This window comes from Bidens hawaiensis, unplaced genomic scaffold (assembly GCF_021521415.1).
Source record: "Bidens hawaiensis isolate Kalapana, Puna unplaced genomic scaffold, B.hawaiensis_p1.1 tig00058698_1, whole genome shotgun sequence".
In the NCBI taxonomy this organism is placed as follows: domain Eukaryota; kingdom Viridiplantae; phylum Streptophyta; class Magnoliopsida; order Asterales; family Asteraceae; genus Bidens; species Bidens hawaiensis.
In genome coordinates, this window is record NW_027500560.1 from 53,791 (window position 1) to 75,498 (window position 21,708).

At 35.9% G+C, this 21,708-nt stretch overlaps 1 protein-coding gene and 1 long non-coding RNA gene across 2 annotated transcripts; both read right to left on the reverse strand.

Annotated features, from left to right (window-relative positions):
- Positions 1-928: 928 nt before the first annotated feature.
- On the reverse strand, positions 929-21,033 carry LOC143602345 (uncharacterized). The gene is made up of 3 exons (XR_013147821.1): positions 20,979-21,033; positions 14,333-14,514; positions 929-1,019 (listed from the first exon to the last, which is right to left on the reverse strand). It is a non-coding gene; the product is annotated as an uncharacterized LOC143602345 (long non-coding RNA).
- On the reverse strand, positions 8,372-12,231 carry LOC143602347 (auxin response factor 3-like). The gene is made up of 11 exons (XM_077079489.1): positions 11,974-12,231; positions 11,836-11,892; positions 10,813-10,995; positions 10,598-10,682; positions 10,407-10,497; positions 10,162-10,338; positions 9,848-9,967; positions 9,680-9,755; positions 9,419-9,581; positions 8,854-9,325; positions 8,372-8,631 (listed from the first exon to the last, which is right to left on the reverse strand). Exons 1-10 carry the CDS (start codon positions 12,229-12,231, stop codon positions 8,880-8,882), a joined length of 1,656 nt encoding a protein of 551 aa, XP_076935604.1. The 3' UTR covers positions 8,372-8,631; positions 8,854-8,879.
- Positions 21,034-21,708: the final 675 nt, after the last annotated feature.

Below are 21,708 nucleotides of genomic sequence, written 5' to 3' on the forward strand. Positions count from 1 at the left end.
CATTTGTTTAATTTGAAAAACCTCTTTAACGGATTCGAAAACGGACTTAAAACGAGCAAATAACATCAAAAACGAACTTCCAGACGCGAAACGAACCACTAGACGAGCTGAGCCAGCCAGCCCCCCCCCCCCCCAGGCACGCCACGCCGCGCGACCAGAGGGCAAGGAGGAGGCCGCGCAGCGTCTAGGACCCCCTGTACACCATTTCTTTGTTGTTTGTTGTTTTGTGCTTTGCTTGTTTGTTTAACCAACCTATTTCCATGCAAAACATAGAAGAGAACCTTGTAAATAAGCTTTGACCCTTACCCTATATATACACACTCATCTTCTTCATTTTACACTTGCTCTTACTCCAAATTCGCTCTCAAATCCTCCATAGATACAAGGTTGTTTATTTATGTATTCTTGAAGGTTTGACTTCTCAAGTCAAACTAACTATAGTCTTTCATTCTAACTTGTTCATCTAACATTACTAACACTTGAATATGGTGGTACAATATATATATAATACACACCCCTTGTTACCTTTGGTAGTTACTTCTCCGACTCCGGTTGGTTAAGTTTCGGACCTCGTAAGGCAAGGCTTTATGGAGGACTTCGTGTTCTTGATATATATACACTCAAATAACTTGCTTGCACATATTATTTATCTTTAACTTCTGCTCGTTTTAATTGTTAGTCACATTTACAAGTCATGGGTATGTAGAATTCATCTATGAACTCATTGTGAGATGGAAACCGAACCAAACCGAACTTTTGTTAAAAAGACTTGTTGTTGACTTTTTAGTTGTAGAACTTAAATATTTTCATTTGTACACTATTATACAAGATCTATGATATATGGGTATGTGGAATTCATATATGAACTTGTTGTGAGATGGAAACCGAACCGATTCGATTTTTACTCGCTTAAAACACACAAGTGTGTTTTTAGCTATCAAGACTTGTATATTTCTTTAAAAATAGTTTACAAACTGATTTTAATTATTTTCTTAAGTACTTGGAAATATTGGATCCAACTTGATCTCATAACAAAGTTTGGACCAACAAAACCGAACACTCGCTTAACGTACGTTGTTAGTTCTAAAACAATAGATCTACATACTTGGTTAAGTCTTATAAAGTTTTTGTGAGTTATCTCATAACAATTAATATTTTGGAAAGTTGACTTTGGGTTTGACCATTCGTCAAGACCCGAACCAACAACCCGAACACTCGTTAAATACCTGTTTTAGTATCTTTAGCCCAATGGAACTTGCATTTTAGCATTTTTCCCACCTTATTACTTAACATTGGTCAAGTAAATATTAAGGTTAGATACTTTTACCCGATTTTGAGCAAACTTACATTTTAAAGGGTTATTAATATAAATTCTTAAATAGTTACATTTTAAACCTTGAACTATAATTGTTTACTTTTTGTAACAATTATTTTATTTAAATATCTTCAAGACAACCATTCTAAATCCAAGGCTTTCTTTTATTTAGGCTTCATACGTTAAACTCGTCGTTCCGGCAAATCTCCAAATTACCAACCTTTCAAGTTTATTACTTGAATGTGAGTACTTTCATGCCCCGTTTTGTATCTTTTATTTTGGGGTGACATTTCATCTTATTTAAACTAAATGTTTTACATTTGGGTCTTAAACCACAAACGTTATTGTATACATTACTTAAATACTTGCTCGATTTGGTGTTCTATGATTATATTCTTACGTGTTTATTGCTTTTGGTTGGTGGAAGTCTATAAATCCGTGAACTATCTGGTATTCTCTTATAGCACGGTGTCGTTAACGTAATGCAATTAACGGTATTCTATTAAATCCTAAACCATCTGGTATTCTCTTATGACAGGTGTCGCTAACGTAATTCTATTAGCGATATTTATCCAAATTATGGCTTTTATTTATTGTTTCGTATACTAGTTTTGTTGATCTTTCTTACTATATATCTATATGTTCAAACTTATGAAATTGCTCACCAATCTTTATGTTGACAAACTTTATTTTATGAAATGTTACATGTTTACATCTTGGTTGATTTGGATGCTTAAAGAAAACGTCACAAATACCACTAGGATATTAGCAAAATTGAACAATATTTGATTTGCTATATTTTGTTATATTATGTTATGACTTGTTATGAATATTGTTATGTGACATATTCGATGTTGTGAAATGAAATGAGTTTATTAAATATTGTCGCTTTAATATTGTCATGTGCTTATGGGCAATCGTTACACCTCGGCATGTTCCGCCGCCTTTGGTCGGGGTGTGACAGGGGGGCGTATGGGCAAAGCCACGGATAACAAAGACAACCAAACCTCCTTAGTTTACTATAATTTAGGTGTTTGTGAAATAGGCAATGGTAGGGAGAGGTGTTTTGGAGTGTTGATGTAGGGAGGCGGTTTATTAGATAAGTTGCAGTGGTGAATGCAATATAAGAAGATAATATAATATAAAACTTTTCACAAATATTCATTGAAACTGTACATTCTTATATGGGATTCATACATTTACATCCCATTATTTATGCAATCACAATAAATGGAAAAATACAATTAGATGAATGCCATAATTACTTCGGAGGAAATGATGATGGTGCTTGATTTATGCATTTTCCTTAATAGGGGCTGAAGAAGCGTGGATCGACTCACTGGTAGACGATCTACTTTCCTCGGGTATGATTATACTATTTCACCGATGGTTTTCTTGGATCTGGGTTCTTCCACCTACAAAATGAACAGCACCGTCAACTTACCCCTCAGAAAGGGACAGAGGGGTCCTCTTTGGGGTAACCCTCCGGTGTGAGAATAAGTATTTGTGGGAGAAGATAATAATATGTGAGAGTAAGGAATTTGAAGTGTATTGCTTAATAGCTGAATACTCTGTTATTGGATGTTATCTGATGATCTCTCCTTGTGGAGTTGATGCTGTATTTATAGTGCTAGGGTTTCCAATGATTGGGCTCAGACCCAATTAGGGTTTTGTTGGCCTCTTCCAGTTGCTTTGCGCCACGTGTCCTTTGGGACACCTGGTGCTTTTTCATTGGTTATAATCACGTGGTAACACAGGGGTTATGCTGAGTTGTCCACCTTTCATTTGGCAGCTGTCAACATCAGCATATTCTTATTCCTTAAAAAGATACCTTCTGGAAGGTTGTCTGACGTGCACAATCAAGGTTGCCCTAATCCTGATTTGGATAAGGACGAGGTTGATTATGTGCATGTGTGATATGCGCCAATCCTGAGGATGCGCGAGGTCTTCTCTTTATTCTCACGCGCAGATGTTTCATGCGCAGATGTGATATGCACGAGCATGTGATATGCGCCGCGCGCTGATGCGCCACGCGCATATGTGATATGCGTGAGCATATGTGATGCGTGAGCATATGTGTGCCTGGGCATATGATGCCTGAGCATGTGTGGTGCCTGGGCATATGATGCCTGAGCATGTGTGGTGCCTGGGCATATGATGCCTGAGCATGTGTGATATGCGCCATGCGCATAGGTTTTGGCTTTGTGCCTTCGTAATGTCTTGATTTCAAGCCTCTTGTCTATATCTTGTGGGTTGACCCGCCTTGGGCGGGTACATACCTCTTCAGGGGCATCACCCCTATCCTTCCACACAATTTTTTGCAGACAACCACCACAGGGTCCACTCAGTTTTCCGGCAGCCATCACCCATCACCCACAAGTTTCGATAGGTAGCAAAATTACATCCTCTCCTTCCACATACAAATGGGTCTCACCCTTCACTTGGAATCTACTCATGGATTGGCTCTAATTTACTCATAAAAGCTTTGTCAAGGTTAGATATGAAGCATGAAGGGTTGGCTAAGTGATATGAGTTGATCTCCGTTAACATGTATGAGCTGCTTCGTCGGAGAATCTCGCAAAAGACATGTTGCCAAAAGGGGGATATTGTAATTCGAATATTAGTATAATCACAAGTCATGGCATACTTTTTTATGCATTTCTTCGTATATGATACATTCACATTAGCTGTTTTTAGAATTCACAAAATGGCTTTTGAGCTTTCCGGTGATCGTCATTTCACCGATTCAAAACGAAGTGCTCCAGTTATTTGTCTAGTGAAGATTAAATCAACTAACTTTTTCCAGTTCAATTCAAACCAAATATTATTCTTTATTTTTCTTTTCAAGCTTGAGTCAATGATAAGATTCATCCCTCAACTCAAATTGTTCTTGATTTAAAGTTCTCTTGTTTTTCTTTTTTTTTTCTATCTAAAGCTTAACAGCCGTGGATTCATGATTGTTCTTAATTCGATCTCTTCTTGGTCTTTCAAAATTACCATCAACTCAAAGTGTTCTTGAGTTGTTTTATCAATTACCACTACTGGTAGGGAATATGTAATTGTAGCAAGAAGTAATCTCTCACTGAAAGTTGCTATAATTCATAACGAAGTTAAATGTACTTCAAAACAACATTAACCTATTATGTGACACTGTGTGTATTTAAGTCACTCCATATCCTTTCTTCCTATACCTTTTTTGAGTTACAAACTCATATCCCTTTTGATACAACCAGCAAATACGAGAACTATAGAGGTAGGGTACTTTAAGTACCACCCGCGGGTTAGAGGGAAGCCCCTCATATGCCACCCGCGGGACATATGGATCACTCGCATAACCCGCTAAAGGAAGAAAGATGATACGTCTTAGGGACCATGCGCGGAAGCATCCAGGCACCCTCAGAAATCATCACAGGGTAACATATTCACCCGCTAGGATGTTCAGAAGGCAATGCCACATGACAGCTGTAATTACCCAACTACCTTCTAGAAGAATTACCAAAATCGTTACTTGAAGAATACGTGACCCATCAACCAATGAATAAAGGACAGCTGGCCATGTTGTTATAACCGTGCACGTGGCCAAGGTTACCCGTCCTATCATAGAGCGACACGTGTCCAGGTTGTTATACCCATACACATGGGACGTATAGCTCAACCTATCACATGAGGGCACGTGTCCAGAAGGTTACGAGAGATCTTCTAGAATGGGACAACTGGCCCAATCATATTCTCACACTCTTCGGCTATAAATACTCTCTCGATCTGCATGAGGTATTCATTCACTCTTCACTATCTACTTACATTACTTAAGTACTTTCTCTCCTTCAAAACTGTACTTATTCTCACGCCGGAGGGTGGTTACATAAAGACCCCCCCCCCCTTCTTGTCCTTCCCGTAACGAGCTCACGGTGCCTGTTTTGCATGTTTTTGTCACTAGACTTCCTGAGGTTGTGCTCGTATTGTAGTTGGTCGTTATTTGTATCCTACCCTGTGGACTTATTAGATTCAGGACCCGTGAAGGGGATTGAATCGGTGTTTCTTCATTGGCACCATCACTGGGACAAAAGTTTCAATAGGGTTAGAAAAAAAGATTACTTAGGTGGAAAATTAGGATATCCGAATATTCAGATATTTCGAGGATTAGGTTTAGGATTGAGTGAGGAACCTAGATCTAAGAAGTAAATATGAAACTTATCAACAACTTTTTTGGGTAGGAATGAAACCAAATGTATTGGCGTTTATGAAAAGAATAATAAGGGGGTGTTTGAGATTGCTTATTTTCATTAACTTATAACTTATAAACTTTTTGAGAAGTAAAAAGTTGTTTGGGATTGCTTATGTTGTGAGAGAAAAAGTTCCATAAGTTACACTTTTGTAACTTATTAACTTAATAAAAAGTTATAAGGAAATAAAATAAGGAATCCCAAACACCCCTTAAGCATATCAAGCAAGCATGATACATGAACTTTATTTATATTAACATATAATTTGATGTAATTGCACACTAGCAATGTTTACACTTCTTATTAAAGTCACAAAATTTAAGAGACTTTGTCTCTGTCACTGACTCACTAGCCACCAACCAGGCAACCGGATGACACAATGTTTAGACTTCCGACACGTCCATAGCGTTCACCCCAAGTAACATTTTTCAAAGAGAAAATAAAATAAACAACTTACGTGTATTGTTTACCAATAGTTTTCAACAAAAGAATCTTGTTCTTTTCACATTAAAGTCATGACTAAACTATGTTTTAAAAAAATCTCACTTTCAATATCAAAAAACAATATATAATTAACTATTTGATGATTCAATCCACACAAAGGAAAGAAGTATGCAAAGGCTGGCTACTTTACATTAAGAAACTTGATACATTTATTAAAACTAACATATATAATATAAATATATAATAACAACATATAACAAAACAAAACTACAAAAGTCATAAAGTCAAAGCCAAAGAGCTTTAGCTTCCTTCAACAAAGGAACAAGTTCACCGGAAATATGTGTCGCCACCAACTTTTCCAACCCACCAAACAACTTCCCACCCACAAACACCACCGGAAACTCAACAACCAACTCACCGGATATCTTCGACAACCGAGTAATCACATCATCCACATCCTCTTCATCCACAGCTGAAATTGTAGGGTTCACCCCTAACCCTAGTAACAATAACCTCACCACATGACACATGCAACACCCGCGTTGCCCGAACACCATCACCGCGTTCTCATCCACCAGTTTGTTCACAAGGATTGCATCTTTACCAGTTTGCATGGTTGTTTTTGATCACTTTTTTTGTGGTGAGTTGTATAGAGGGTTGGTGGTAGTTTATAACTTTATATAATATACACAAGAGAAGACTTGAACATCAACGGAGTGACGCGTATACGAACGTCATTGGGTGTGTTTGGGACCATGTGACGACAGGTTTGAGGAATTTTTTGTTGTGGTGTCCAATGGGTGATGGCCTGCTGGCCTCTTGGTTTCTTTACGTTTCTATATAATTACTTGAATATTATATGATGATAATAATAATAATCATCATGGGTTATATTTTATTGTTTTGTCTATGTGTAGAACAAAAATGGAAACGGTAATAGTTAGCCGGTCGACCCATATTTTGAAACTTTGTGGGTCCCATTGTTTAATATTAAATTTTGATTAGGTTTGTATCACGTTGATTTGTTGTATATGTCATCACTTCTCATCTCTAGATTAGTCACAATTGTTTTGGACGCCAAATATAAAAAAATTAAAATTCAAGTTAAACGGGGGGTTGTGTTCGTTCCAATACGCGTATATTGACATTGTGTTTAGCAGTGGCGAAGCTTGGACTCGAGCGTCGGGGGGACGGCTCAAATTTTTGGCCGAAAACGGGTTAATTTAAACTACGTATAAAACTTTCGGGCGAAAAACAGATACATTTACACTGCTGCAAAAAAAAATATGGAGTTTTCGGGCGAAAACGAGTAAGTTTACACTACATATTAAATTTTCGGGCGAAAAACGGATACATTTGCACTACTGCGAAATAAAACAGGGAGGTCGGGCTCAAATTTTCGGACGAAAACGAGTAAGTTTACACTACGTATTAAATTTTCGGGCAAAAAAACGGATACATTTACACTACCGCGAAAAAAATAGGGAGGTCGGGCTCAAATTTTTGGGCGAAAACGAGTAAGTTTAGACTACATAGTAAATTTTCGGACAAAAACATACATATTTACACTACTCCGCAAAAAAACAGGGGGGTCGGGGCCACCCCTGGCCCTAATGAAACTTCGCGGTTGGTGTTTAGGTACCAATACTTAAAACACTAGCTCGTTACTCGTAAGAAGAGTAGCTTGTTAGATCATGGTGTGTAGTTTTCACTCTCCACTGAATCCGCACTGTATTAACATCGCATCCGTTTTCACTAATTTTTCACTGTAAATTTAACTGGTCAAGATTGCGGTCGAGCAAATTAAACGAGTTAGGCTCGACTGTCATTAACTTAATGACTTTAAAATAATTGTGTGTTATATATTTATACAATCAATTAAAGGGATATAAATTGTAAACTAGGGTTGCTGCGATTCAAAGGCGCTCGATCATTTAAGCTTGAACTCACCAAATAACTCAATAGAAGTTTGTGTTAGAAATATGTAATTAAACGTCAAACATATATAGTTTTGCTTCCAATACATTTTTTTATGTTTTTGAACGATGAGATGATGCTTGGGCTTAAGGAAAAATATTATAGTTTGATGTTGGTTATATTGGAGAGATCCTAACAACCTGAATACTTTGGTTGATTATAAAGAAAGAGCGTTTTGACAGCTGTGAGAGGGCGTATATCTCATTCTGTCATCTTATTTGCCATTATGTTTTTTGTTCCTTCGTCTCTTTCATATTTCGTCTGGTAAAGTTAGAGTTTTTGTTGTTATATGTAGTCTTAAGATCAACTCGTATTTATGATCTTAAGCGTTCTTTGCATATTTGTATTGTTCTCCATCCTAACGCGAGAATAGTTGAATATGTATAAACAATTTGGGGTTAAACAAATATTGCTTGAAAAGCTCGAATCGAATTGAGTTCACACTTTCAGGTGGCGCAATTGGATACCGAAAGCAAATTAAACAAATATATTTAAATGTTACACTAGACAAATACAAAAATATGTAAATAAAGTTCTAGGGTGACCTTTTTGTTTTAGCTTTTAAACAAAACTAATAATAATAGTAATACTACTAAAACCAAACTTCACAAAAGTCAGCCATGCTACCCACACATCCCTAGCATTGCAACTTCTTCTACAAACACATGACTCCTGCAAAACCACAAATCATAACTTAAAACATTAGTCAAAAGGTCCGTTTTGACTTTGGTTGGTCAACTGACTTACTCTTTAAATTCATGATTAGCAATGATTATTTACTATTATAACAAAACTATAAGAAACAACATTAAACCATATAAAAAAGTATCAAACTAGCAACAACTTATGGACAAGAAGTACGAAACGCCCAAGAAAATGCAAAAAAGAAATTACCAGATTTGACTCAGACCAAACCGACTTCACAATCCTATCGGAAGCACTCGATCCTCACCATTTGGGCACCCGGAGCCTGTTGTGCCATTACTTCCTTCAGTCAATGAAAAACCAAAGAGCCTGCAACTGTTCTTAGAACTCAAAACCGGTTCTTCCAGTTGACTTTTCAACCGACCAACAAAATCTTGACCGCTTAACGGGTTCATACTATCAGCATAACATATGGGAGGTTGACTCATCATGTGCTGGAACCGTAAAGCAGATAAGTTTCGTGAATTTGAAATCATTTCTTGACCTTGCAAGACCTGGTTGGATCTTATAGATTCACCAAAGCCTACATTTTGGTGGTTTCTGATATTATTCCCGAGTGGACTAATATCAGAATAACGGTAAAACCCGTAAATTTCTTGACCTTGCAAGACCTTGTGGAACTGCATTGATTCCCCGAAGTCTGATGCTCCAGTTGATCGATCTGCACGTAAGAAATATGCAAAAAGTTAGCATCTTTACCTCTTTTTTAGTCAAAATGTTTTATAAAAACAAATCAAAATACGCGAATACTGGCCTTTAAGAACCGAAAAATCTGGTTGTGTTGACGGAAAACTAGCCCGTGTCCTCTTCATTAACGGTTGCATGAATGTTCCGGTATCTGAAACCAAGCCACACCGCTCAATCTCCCACGGAGAAACCCGATTCTGTCTCGTTATTTTCTCGCAATCCCACCGTACCTTAAAATATATAGATTAAAAAGATCATTTTATTCATTTGAAACATTGAAAATATGAAGATTGAAAGAATTTCAAATTTCTTAGTTCTTAGTTCATACCATTAAGCATCTCCATTTGGATCCGGGCCACCTTTCTGGGTCGCTATCGTTGAACCTGATTATGGTTCCGGTATACCTGTTAGAAAGAAACCGAGTTGCTTATCAGGCCAGATTTAAAGGGTTTAAAAATGGCGAGTTGCCCGTTGGAAAACATAGTGTTTGTCAAACCTTCCGTCTCCTGCATCTTCGGTTTCAACCCGCATTTTGAATCTAGTTCCAGGTGAGAATGATAATGCAACACTCTTTAAAAACCGGTTATATGGAACGATGAACCCCGATGAGCCGCCCCTGGAATTCATGGTTGAAGTTAAGAGGTTAAACCGGTCATTTTGCAATATATATTAAACTTATAGTTGTATAATTATTTATGACATCATCTGGTTTTGAAACACGTTAGACAAGTTAAGTTGAACAATAAGACGGTTGATTCAATAACAGGTCCGGTTATAAAAATTTAAATAGAAAATCAAGAATCTAGTTACCTCGGATTGTAACAGACGTTGAATGAGCTTCGACGAGATATGGAGTTGACCACAGTTGAAAAGTCAAAATCAAAGTCAAAGCCATTTGACTTTTGACCAAAAAATGGCGGTAAACTCGAACCGGCGTTCACTTGTGTGGCTCTTCGGATCCCTAACCTTAACACTCCATCATCACCTCTGAAGAAAATACAAAACCATAAAAAAAACATTGTAAAACGACCAAAATACCCTTAACGTTCGACTACCTTAAAAAGAGGACTGCATCTCCGCATACAAGCTTCTTCTTGTTTACAAACGCGCTCCAACCAGTTGTAAGCAAATGTCTCCGAGGTTGTCCTGCGTGAATGCGTTGACGTTTAGTGAAATGTCTAAAATACCCTTCAAGAAACAAAGAAACTACTTCGACGTTTTGGATTATAATGTTGTACACTTGTACCTCTATAGATATGTCGAAATTTCCATTCGGTCCCGCGAAGATCTTTAGCTATGAGCTCTTGTGAAGGTCTTTGTTGTTTATAATCCTAGTATAAAACAGTTTGCTTAAACTGTCAATTCATTGAACCTTAACCGAGCCGTCCAGTCCTGATCCAACTGACTAGTCCAGTCTGATTTTAACTACATTGGTTTTAATATAACTGTTATTATTATTACCAGAGGTGGAAAACAGTCCTCAGCCGCCCTTCGTGGGACCGAAAATCCTCCATGAGTGCTAGTATCCGAGGAGGTTAACGTCTTGCAAAACATATGTGGAGTTGTCATCTTCTCGACCACCCCATTATTATCATCATCACCATATTCTACTGCAAGTCCTCCTTCCCGCCATTTTTGCTCCACCTGTTATTAATAGCGGGTCATGTGCGGTTTGACATGATTAATTAAACGGGTTGTGTTGAGTTTGACCCGCTTAGTTAAACGGGTCGTGTCCACTTAGACCTTTCTAACCCAAATAGTTAAACAGGTTGGCACGCTAACTCATTTGCGGCCCGTTTTACAACCTAAAAACCCGAACATGACATGAAAATAGAGAAGTTTCGGGTTCGCTGTTCTAACACATTTAAAGCACGGGTCGTGTTCAGCTTGATCTGTATAATTAAACTGGTCGTGTTCAGTTCAGCCTGTTTAATTAAACAGGCCGTCTTCAGTTTACGTCGTTTAGTTACACGGGTCGATCCATTAATCCACCTTTTTACCCGCTTAATCCATTTTTTACAACCCACGAATGCGATTAACACGTTTACAAAAGTTGACGCAACCCAAAACATGACCCGAACGCGACACGAAAATAATATGGTTCAACGCACTAACCCAGCCAAGGCCGGCTATGAGGCAGGGCGGCCCCGCTGGGTGGTCAACGGACCCTGGCCCGATCATCTCGATAGGCCCAAATTTTATTTATCTATATATAATTATTTTTAATTTTTAAATAAATATTTTTTATGTTTAAACTCAATTACTCGACTTGTCTAAACCCCATATTTATAATACATTTAAAAATTCAACCTATTTAAACATAAATTAATTATTTAAACCCAATAAAAAAAAGCCTTTTATTTAATACCCAAACCTTTTTTCACCCTCGGTCCAAAATTCTTTAACGATTCTCAGACCACGGCGTTAAACCAAGATGATTGAAAATGCATAATCTTGAAAAATAAAAATAAAAAGAAAAGCAACCTGAGAATCTTGAATCAATGAAAGTTGAGCATAAACATCATCAGTCCCAGCCTCAGCCTAATTCAACAAAATTATCACAAATTAAACACTAAATGTCTAAATTGTATAAGAATAAATAATAATAATAGCCAAAATTACATGAAGCTTGACGTCAAGCACACGGCAGAAAACATGAGGCGGAACAGTAATCTCCCCACAGTCATGACCACCACCAAATTGCAGTTGTTGTTCAAGGTGACCTTGAGGACAGTAAACGACGGCGTTTCCTTTGTTGGGTAACCAGACAGAAGGCCCAGCACACGCTCTCCACAACTCCAAACAACAACACACCACCACCGGAACAGTATCGTCCTCGTTAGCAGCGTTCAAGTCAATTAAAGTTAAACCACTCATCATTATCTCAAAACAAAATACTCTCTCTCTGTTTTGTTAAATGCTGGAGTATCTCTCTGTTTTGGGTTTTCTGTCTGTCTGTCTGTGATTGCTGCTGCTGCTGCAGAAGTTGCAGAGAAAGTGATGGCTGCTGTTGCCGGTGGTGACGCCCTGTAATTCCGGAGGCTCTCTCTCTCTCTCTCTCTTGTGTCCTGTTTCTTATTAGCTAGCAGCAAACTTAGTTAACACACATACCTATGGACATTCATCAAATGCTCCCTCTTTTTTTTATCTTTATTATTATTAAACTAAACTGTTATTTTTGTTCTTTTAGTTTGACAAATAATTCGAATTTAGTCTAAAATCTTTATTTTTTTCATATGAACCCTCCATATTTCTTAGTTCTTGTCAATTACATTCAAACTACTAACTTCGTTAAATTTAATCGTTAAGTCAGGGATAGACATGTCTTTTCAGCATTTCTTTATTATAATATTTATTTTAGTGAATTGCGGTTTTCGTCCTTCTAGTTTGTCCAAATCTGCAGTTTTAGTCCAATAGTTTCAAATTTTAAATTTTCTTTCCTATGACTTCATTTCACTTGCAATTAAACCCGAATTCCTAATATCGTTAAGTTCGGTCATTAAACCCATCAGTGTGCCATTCACGTGAGGAGCAGTTTTGTTCCTTGTTTTTTTTCCTTTTTCCCCAAATACACCCTAGTCCCTTATGTGAGGGGGCTTGCGAATTAGGACTGAAGCTTATTTAGGGAGAGAAACGACAAAACTGGTCGTCACGTGAGGGGCACACAAATGGATTAACGACCAAAATTTACGAGGTTAATAAATTCGGGGTTGATTGCAAGTGAAATGAAAATACAAGTACAAAAATTGCAAACTTGAAACTATTTGACTAAAACCGCAGATTTGGGCAAACCACAAGGACGAAAACCGCAGTTCACTAAAATAAGTATTATAATAAAGAAATAGTGAAAAGACATGTCTACCCCTGACTTAACGATTAAATTTAACAGAGTTAGTGATTTGGATGTAATTGGCAAGAACTGGGAAACGTGGAGGGCCCATATACAAAAAATAAACATTTGGGCTAAATTCGCATTATTTGTCAAACCACAAGGACGAAAATGGCATTTTACTCTTATTATTATTGTTGTTGTTGTTGTTTTAACGGCTAACTGGAATCCTATAAATATAATAGGTTACTGACTAAATTCATCACATTGGGTTATATTCGTCTTTCTATTTGGGAAAAACACTCACTTAAGCCCCAACGCTCGTGAATGTAACACCCTAGCCTCTCGCACCACCAATATTGTCCGCTCTGCCCACGAAGAAATCACAGATTTGTTTTTGGTTGCCCAAAACGCGTTGGTGATTGAAGAGGCAAGACATTACTTATGAACCAGTGATCTCTCTTGTCCACGGCCGATGTGGGATAGCCTAAGAGTGGAACAATGTTGTATTTGCCAAGAGTGTTACAGACAACCCCCCTTTGGACTCATCGTTGTAACACCCTTGGCAAACACAACATCGTCCCACTCTTAGGCTATCCCACATCGGCCGTGGACAAGAGAGATCACTGGTTCATAAGTAATGTCCTGCCTCTTCAATCACCAATGCGTTTTGGGCAACCAAAACAAATCCGTGAGCTCTTCGTGGGCAGAGCGGACAATATTGGTGTGCGAGGGGCCGGATGTTACAGTTGGTATCAGAGCCACTCTTGTGCCGTTCGGGATGTTGGGACACGCCTCATCTAGGACGATGAGTCTAAAGGGGGGTTGTCTGTAACACCCTTGGCAAACACAACATCGTCCCACTCTTAGGCTATCCCACATCGGTCGTGGACAAAAGAGATCACTGGTTCATAAGTAATGTCCTGCCTCTTCAATCACCAACGCGTTTTGGGCAACCAAAAACAAATCCGTGAGCTCTTCGTGGGCAGAGCGGACAATATTGGTGGTGCGAGGGGCCGGATGTTACAATCGTCCTCGATGAGGCGTGTCCCAACATCCCGCACGGCACAAGAGTGGCTTTGATACCATCCTCGATGAGGCGTGTCCCAACATCCCGCACGGCACAAGAGTGGCTTTGATACCAACTGTAACATCCGGCCCCTCGCACCACCAATATTGTCCGCTCTGCCCACGAAGAGCTCACGGATTTGTTTTTGGTTGCCCAAAACGCGTTGGTGATTAAAGAAGCAGGACATTACTTATGAACCAGTGATCTCTTTTGTCCACGGCCGATGTGGGATAGCCTAAGAGTGGGACAATGTCGTATGATCATACTATAATTAAATTATGTTGGACCTCTCCGAATGTGATTCAAGTAAGCAAGTAACATGCAATCATTTAATTGATACACAACACAAAGATCACAGTTTGCGTTTGAGAAATAATAAGATAAATAATATGATAAATGGTACGCAAGTGTCCCAAAAACATTTGAAAACAAGTAAAATAGGGGAGTGATTACTCACCTGATCGGATGAACGAAAAACAAGTGATGACGTGAGAAAGATAAATCCTTCGGGATACACCGACAAGGATTCCTAGTTAAATAATAATAATATGAATTAGTTGTAAATTACATATCAGGTATAATGAATTTAGGATTTCGATGTGTGTTTGAGTTAGGTTTTCTGATTGGAATTATTATAGATCGATTGATGAACTCTACGATTATTTTTATTGTAAAATTAGTATTATTAGTTTAAACAAACAAATATGAGTTGAATAATTATATGATTATTTAACTAATATTTAATTAAATAGAATACAATTATAAACGTGTATATAAATATAACTTGTAACATATTAAATAATTTCACATAAAATATATATTTATACAACTTATACCTTGGAATCTTTAATGGAAAACAATTTTTATAAATATAAGTAAACGTCTAAAATACGATTGTTCAGATTTTAAAGAATGATACATATATAATATATATATATATATATATATATATATATATATTTTATGCATAAAAATTAATATAAGCAAATTCGTAAAAACATTCAACAACGAAGAACGTGGATTAAAGTGTCGGGTTTAAGTAAAAAGATTAAGGTTTACTATTATTATAATATATTTATAATACTTACATATTTACATATATATATATATAGGTAAACGAAAGCTTGTAACGAGATTTTGACCAAAGACGTAACTTCATGAGGTCGGTTAAGTAAAATAATGTTTATTTTATATAAAATAGTTTATAAAATCATTTATAACTTTAAACCCCTAAAAAGAAAAATAATATAACGAACCGCGTCCAGGGGGCTCGAACCCGCACCCCTGGCCGGTTCACTGTAACTGGTCTCCCAAACCAACAACCAGTTGAGCCAGGAGTTCAGATGGTTAAAGACTGAGAAAACAAATAATTAATAAGCAGGTCTGATAAAACCCCCAATTAGATTTAGAACCCTAGATCTGCAATACGCCAATCTGTTCAATGTTAATATAATTAACGTTAGGGTTATTATTTGTGGATTATAGACGAACATAAAGCATTATTTAATTACCTCATTCGATGTTGTATCGATGATGAACGAAGACACAAAACCACGGCCAAAACGCATATCATAAGCTGATACATTCATGCTGGTATGAAGGAATTAAACTTGGGGCTTCTGATCGCGATGATGAGGAGACGGTGTGGACCAAATTAATTGAATTATAATTATACTTATAATGCGTATTGAGAGCCTATTTAGCCGACATGTATATTAACGTAATGAAGATCTTTTTTTTTTTTGATTAATTTCTTTTATTAAAACGTCGGTTTGATACGAATTTGGCATGTAAACGAGCTGGACAATCAATTCCAAAGTTAAACGTGAGAATTAAGGGCCAAGTTAATCAAAACGAGTTCCGAGTTTGGTAGTGGATCATGGATACGGGTTGACTGATGGGTTAACGGGTTGGGTGAATATAATTAATATGGTTTGCAGTTTAGTCCTTGTAGTATGGAGGTGGAAACAATAAGGGGTTAAAGTATGGTGTAGGGTTAGAATTGTATATATTCAAAGTTTACTTTATATATATTAAATATATATAATAAACAATTACTAATAAAAATTGTTACCCCCGAATAACGTGATATAAAAGCGGGTTGGGTGACGAATATAAAATATTAGTTTGAAACCCGAGTTGTTACAGTCTCCCTTACTTTAGGGAATTTCGTCTCGAAATTAAAGAATACTATAACAACACCATTAGAGTTTTGAGGAAAAGAAAATTTTAATTATAGTTTGAAAATCTATCATAACACAGAACTTTGAATAGCCAGAACAACGCTCCAAATGAAGATCCGATAAGGACACTTATATATAGGATGTACCAGCGGCGTATCCACCATGTCCTTATCATCTCTACATTTGTACCGTTGTGCCAACTACTTTCGATTCGATATTATGATACACAATTGCACGCATTATGATTTCCATGCGAGGACCTCGATAATTATGTTCCGGACCATAATTATTGTTATCGTCGGATGGTCCACATGATTCGTCTCATCGTGTGGGTTTACAAAACATTTGAGTAAAACATGATTTTGGGGAAGGAAAAATTTTAAGGAGTTTTAATTATAAAACTAGTAAATCATTAATGTATAAAAACTTTTTTTTAAAGTTTCAGTGGATTTTACTAAAGCGAGGAAATCTCCAAGACGTCGCAAAAATATAAGTATTTTAAAGTTGGAAAAGAGATAACGTATGAATAGTTAAGGTTAATGAATGTGAGAAAATAAGATATAGGCAGACTTTAATAAAAAATTTATTTAAAACAAAAGGGATTTTATTCAAGAGATGATAAATAAATAGTTCAAATGAGAAAATATGTCAAAGTCATAAAGAGGCGTTACAATACGTAATTAAGAGAGACAAAATAAATTAAGATAGATAAAAGGAACGACAAAGGTCTTCAATATCGTTGAGTAGCTTAATTTACATGACTTGGCGCACCATGAGGAGTTGCAGGAGTAGGAGCAGTCGAGGTAGGTTGATTCGGTATTTCTTGGAAAACTGGAGTTTGAAAGGTTTGCAAGAAAGTTGTTTGGTGGAAATATGTTTGGTAAACTTGAGCTTGTGGTTGCGAGGTTTGGTAGAGTTGGGTTAAGTAAGGTTGGCCTTGATTGATGGGAGGAGCTTGAGGGACATGAGGTTGATAGGTTTGAGCTTGGTAAACATGTGTCAAGTAGTAGGGTATAGTCGTGGATTGGGCTTGATGAGCTTGGGTAAGTTGATGGTACGCATTACGGAGGTGATTTGGGTCCTTACAATGGTAGCAAGCACGGGTATTAGGAACATCAGATTGAGCATGATAGGTAGGTTGTTGCGGAACAACTTGTGCAGTAGGCGGGATATGGCAAGTGTTAGCAAGGTGGCCATAACGATTACATTATATGCAGCAACGACATAGGGATTTAACCGAGTGATGACGGTTACAAAGGAGCATGACGGAAAAGGACCGAGGTAAGGTTTCTTGTTTGAGGAGACTTGCGGGTGGTAGGATTTGTTGCAGCAATGTTCTTACGTCTTATGTTGTGTGGATGAGTCGAGGTAGATGGTTTGTAGTCACCAGCAGAGGTATTAGTGGGAAAAGTCGAATCGGTTGCATTGATGTTTTGGATTTGGGTCACTATCCTAGGGATTGTAGCAGTTAACTCTTTGGCTATACAAGCAGCTATACAGTGGTTGTGAGAATCAAACGATTGATGTCGAGGATGACGGTGGTTTCTTGAATGAGACATTCTAGCGATCAAAAATGAGGATTTATAAGATGAAGGATAAATTGAGGAAATCATAAGAATAGGAAAATGTTTAATTATGTGGAGATAACAATGTTGTCTTAAGAATTAAGAGAAATTGTGTCATGAGGATTAAAAGTAAAAGTTTATAAGATGAGGGGGTACATTGCGTAAATAGTTATTAAATGAGAGTCAGGAAATAAACTAGGAGTACAGTATTATAGAAAGTTGTATTTTGAAAAGATAGATTTTAATGTATGAGCATAAACACTTAAAATAAATAAGCTATTAGAATAAAAAAAATTCAAATATTAAATAAATATTTGTTATAATGAACGACCGAGAAAGATAAAATATGTTTAGATAAAATGACAAAAACATCTTCTTTGATAAACTTAGTTATGATTGATTTGATTTATCTGTTTTAACATAACTTGATTAATTAGATCTATAAAAATGTGAATCATTGAAGTTGATTGAATTGAAATATTTTGATTAGGTTGCAAAGTAGGGTTTAATAAAAAGAGTTTGGAAATTTTGAGCTTGTTGAATACGATTGGATCGAGAACACACATGGCATAGGTGATTAAGACTTCCATAGTTAGTAATTATAGCTAGAAAGGTATGAAATTGGAGAAAACGTCGTAGCATAGGCTTTAGAATTTGGTGGCATAGATAGTTATGAAACGTCTTGTGGTATGTGGCAAGTATTAACAAAATAATCGAACGCTAACATGGGCTACAAAATGATATGAGGGTTAAATTGAATAGTGATAGTGGCAAGTGAAGTGTAACGAGTGGATTTTGACGTAAAGTTTCTTGGTTGAGACGCTATGATTTTGTTGAGATTGGTTGCTAATTTGATTAATGGCACATAGTTTATATTTAGACTTGCGTTTGTTATTATTATTGTCATAAGAATGAGTAGGGGTAAATGGATCAAAATTACCAACAATTTAGTTTAATGAACAAGATTTAGTTGATTGATTTATGTGTTAGAAATTGAGTTTATATTTTAGAGATCGCAGGAGCTATCTCCTTGACTAATCATGTGGTCATGAGGCGGTTATAGAAAATAAATAATTGATGTTGTCTGATGTTGAAAAAAAAAACATTCTATGATTAATAAAGATGTGATTTAATGAGGAAATTGGATAATTGTTTAGATTTCATATGAGTTATTGTGTAAAACGAAACTTAGATATGTTATGTTGATTTTTATTTATAACTTAAGGATAAGTTAGAATCTAAATCGATAATCGATAAGTTGATTTAATGAGAGAAAAGTTTTATCAAAGTTTAATATATTTTAACGAATTAGAATTTGAGGTTGAATGCTTAAAATATGTTTAATGGTTTATGTATATGATATCATGAGTATTAAATTGTGCTATATTATTTAAATCACTTGAGGTATTGATAATATAATAACGTGATCAGATGAATATGTGAAAATTGATAGAGTGTAAATTGTTTTGATTGGCTTATGATAACCAGATTTTGATAAATGGAGAATTTGTATCCGATCAGAAGAATAAAAGTGTTGAGTATATGAATAGATCGAATCAATAGATCTTGATTCAAAAATGATTTAGTAAGTAAGGAATTGATAAATTGCATAATTGAATAATAGAATAATTGAGTAATTAAATCAAGTCATAAATCATTTCGTATAAAATCAAATAAACAAACAAATAACGAATGTTCTTCGATGTGTTGGGTTTCCCATGAGCTTTCCATGGCATTTTGTTTCCCCAACTTTTTAGCATACCAAAACCAAAACAAACGTGTAAGTTGGCTTCCCATGAGCGTTACATGGCAATTTGAATGGCCCAACTTAATTAACAAACTCAATGAATCAATTAAGTTTGTCAGCCCATGAGCGTTACATGGCGATTTAACCGACCAAACTAAATAACGAATAAACGAACTCAAACATAAGTAGTTGAAACACATTGTGTATCATAACGGATGATAATTTTCCAACAAAATATCGCAAGTATAACGAATTGTGAAAATGCATAGTTGGCGTGTCCATGGCGTCCCATGGGTTTTACACCCGACTAGACATTTTTAAAACAATAAAACACAATAAAGGGTGTAACCGTTCAGCCGATTACTTTGAACGCTTAAAGTAGGAGCAAAAACAAAGCTAAGAAATTCTCAAGAAAATTTTCGATAGTAAAAAAAACAATTTAATAAAATTAAATAGAAATATTTTGAGGATGAGACATGGTCTCCGAGTAATAAAATATTTTGAGAGTGAAGCATAGCTTCAGAGTTGTGTGTGTGCATGACAAATAAAATAAATAATTAAATAAACAGTTAAATAAATACTTAATCTAGCAAGTAATTACATAAGCTGTAAACAATCAAATAGAACACATCAGGTAAACAAATAAGCACGCATGGGGCTCCTAAGCATGTTATTAAGGCACCACTAATGACCTATCTTAAACCTTCGGCTCTGATACCAATCTGTCACACCCCAACCTACGGCGGAAATGTCGGGGCGTGAACTGATTGTCACAACTCACAAGGTTTACTATCAAGCAATAATATAAGTTTCAAATATTTATTAAATTTATTTAAATAAAACAATTACAGTTAGGTACATCAAGTATAAAACAATTACAACAATGATCAATTAAATTTGTATTCTAAAAGGCATCTCTACATGATCTTTATCTTGCTAAACAACCAAGCTGATAACCTGCAAATGCGTATAAAATATATATATTTGTCAACAAAACATGTTGAGTGAGTAGATCACCAGTTTTGACACAAACAAAAATGGTAATAATATATAATGATATAAGTGAATAAAAATAGGCAAAGCTGTTATCTGTGAGTATAAACAATTAAACCATAACACATACATAAAGAATCAACCATAAAGAAGGGCTAACCCGTTGCCATGCGAATAGGCATTGGTTACCAAAAATGAGGTGTCGGTGAAACCATTGCCAATGCAATCGGGCTCCAGCCACTACGACGGTCGTATGATCATACTATAATGAGATTATGTTGGACCTCTCCGAATGCGATTCAAGTAAGCAAGTAAGCAAATAGCAAGTAACATGCAATCATTTAATTGATACACAACACAAAGATCACAGTTTGCGTTTGAGAAATAATAAGATAAATAATATGATAAATGGTACGCAAATGTCCATAAAACATTTGAAAACAAGTAAAATAGAGGAGTGATTACTCACCTGATCGGATGAACGAAAAACAAGTGATAATGTGAGAAAGATAAATCCTTCGGGATACACCGACAAGGATTCCTAGTTAAATAATAATAATATGAATTAGTTGTAAATTACATATCATGTATAATGAATTTAGGATTTCGATGTGTGTTTGAGTTAGGTTTTCTGATTAGAATTATTATTGATCGATTGATGAACTCTACGATTATTGTTATTGTAAAATCATTATTATTAGTTTAAACAAACAAATATGAGTTGAATAATTATATGATTATTTAACTAATATTTAATTAAATAGAATACAATTATAAACGTGTATATATATAAATATAACTTGTAACATATTAAATATTTTCACATAAAATATATATTTATACAATTTATACCTTGGAATCTTTAACGGAAAACAATTTTTATAAATATAAGTAATACGTCTAAAAATACGATTGTTCAGATTTTAAAGAATGATACATATAATATATATATATATGCATAAAAATTAATA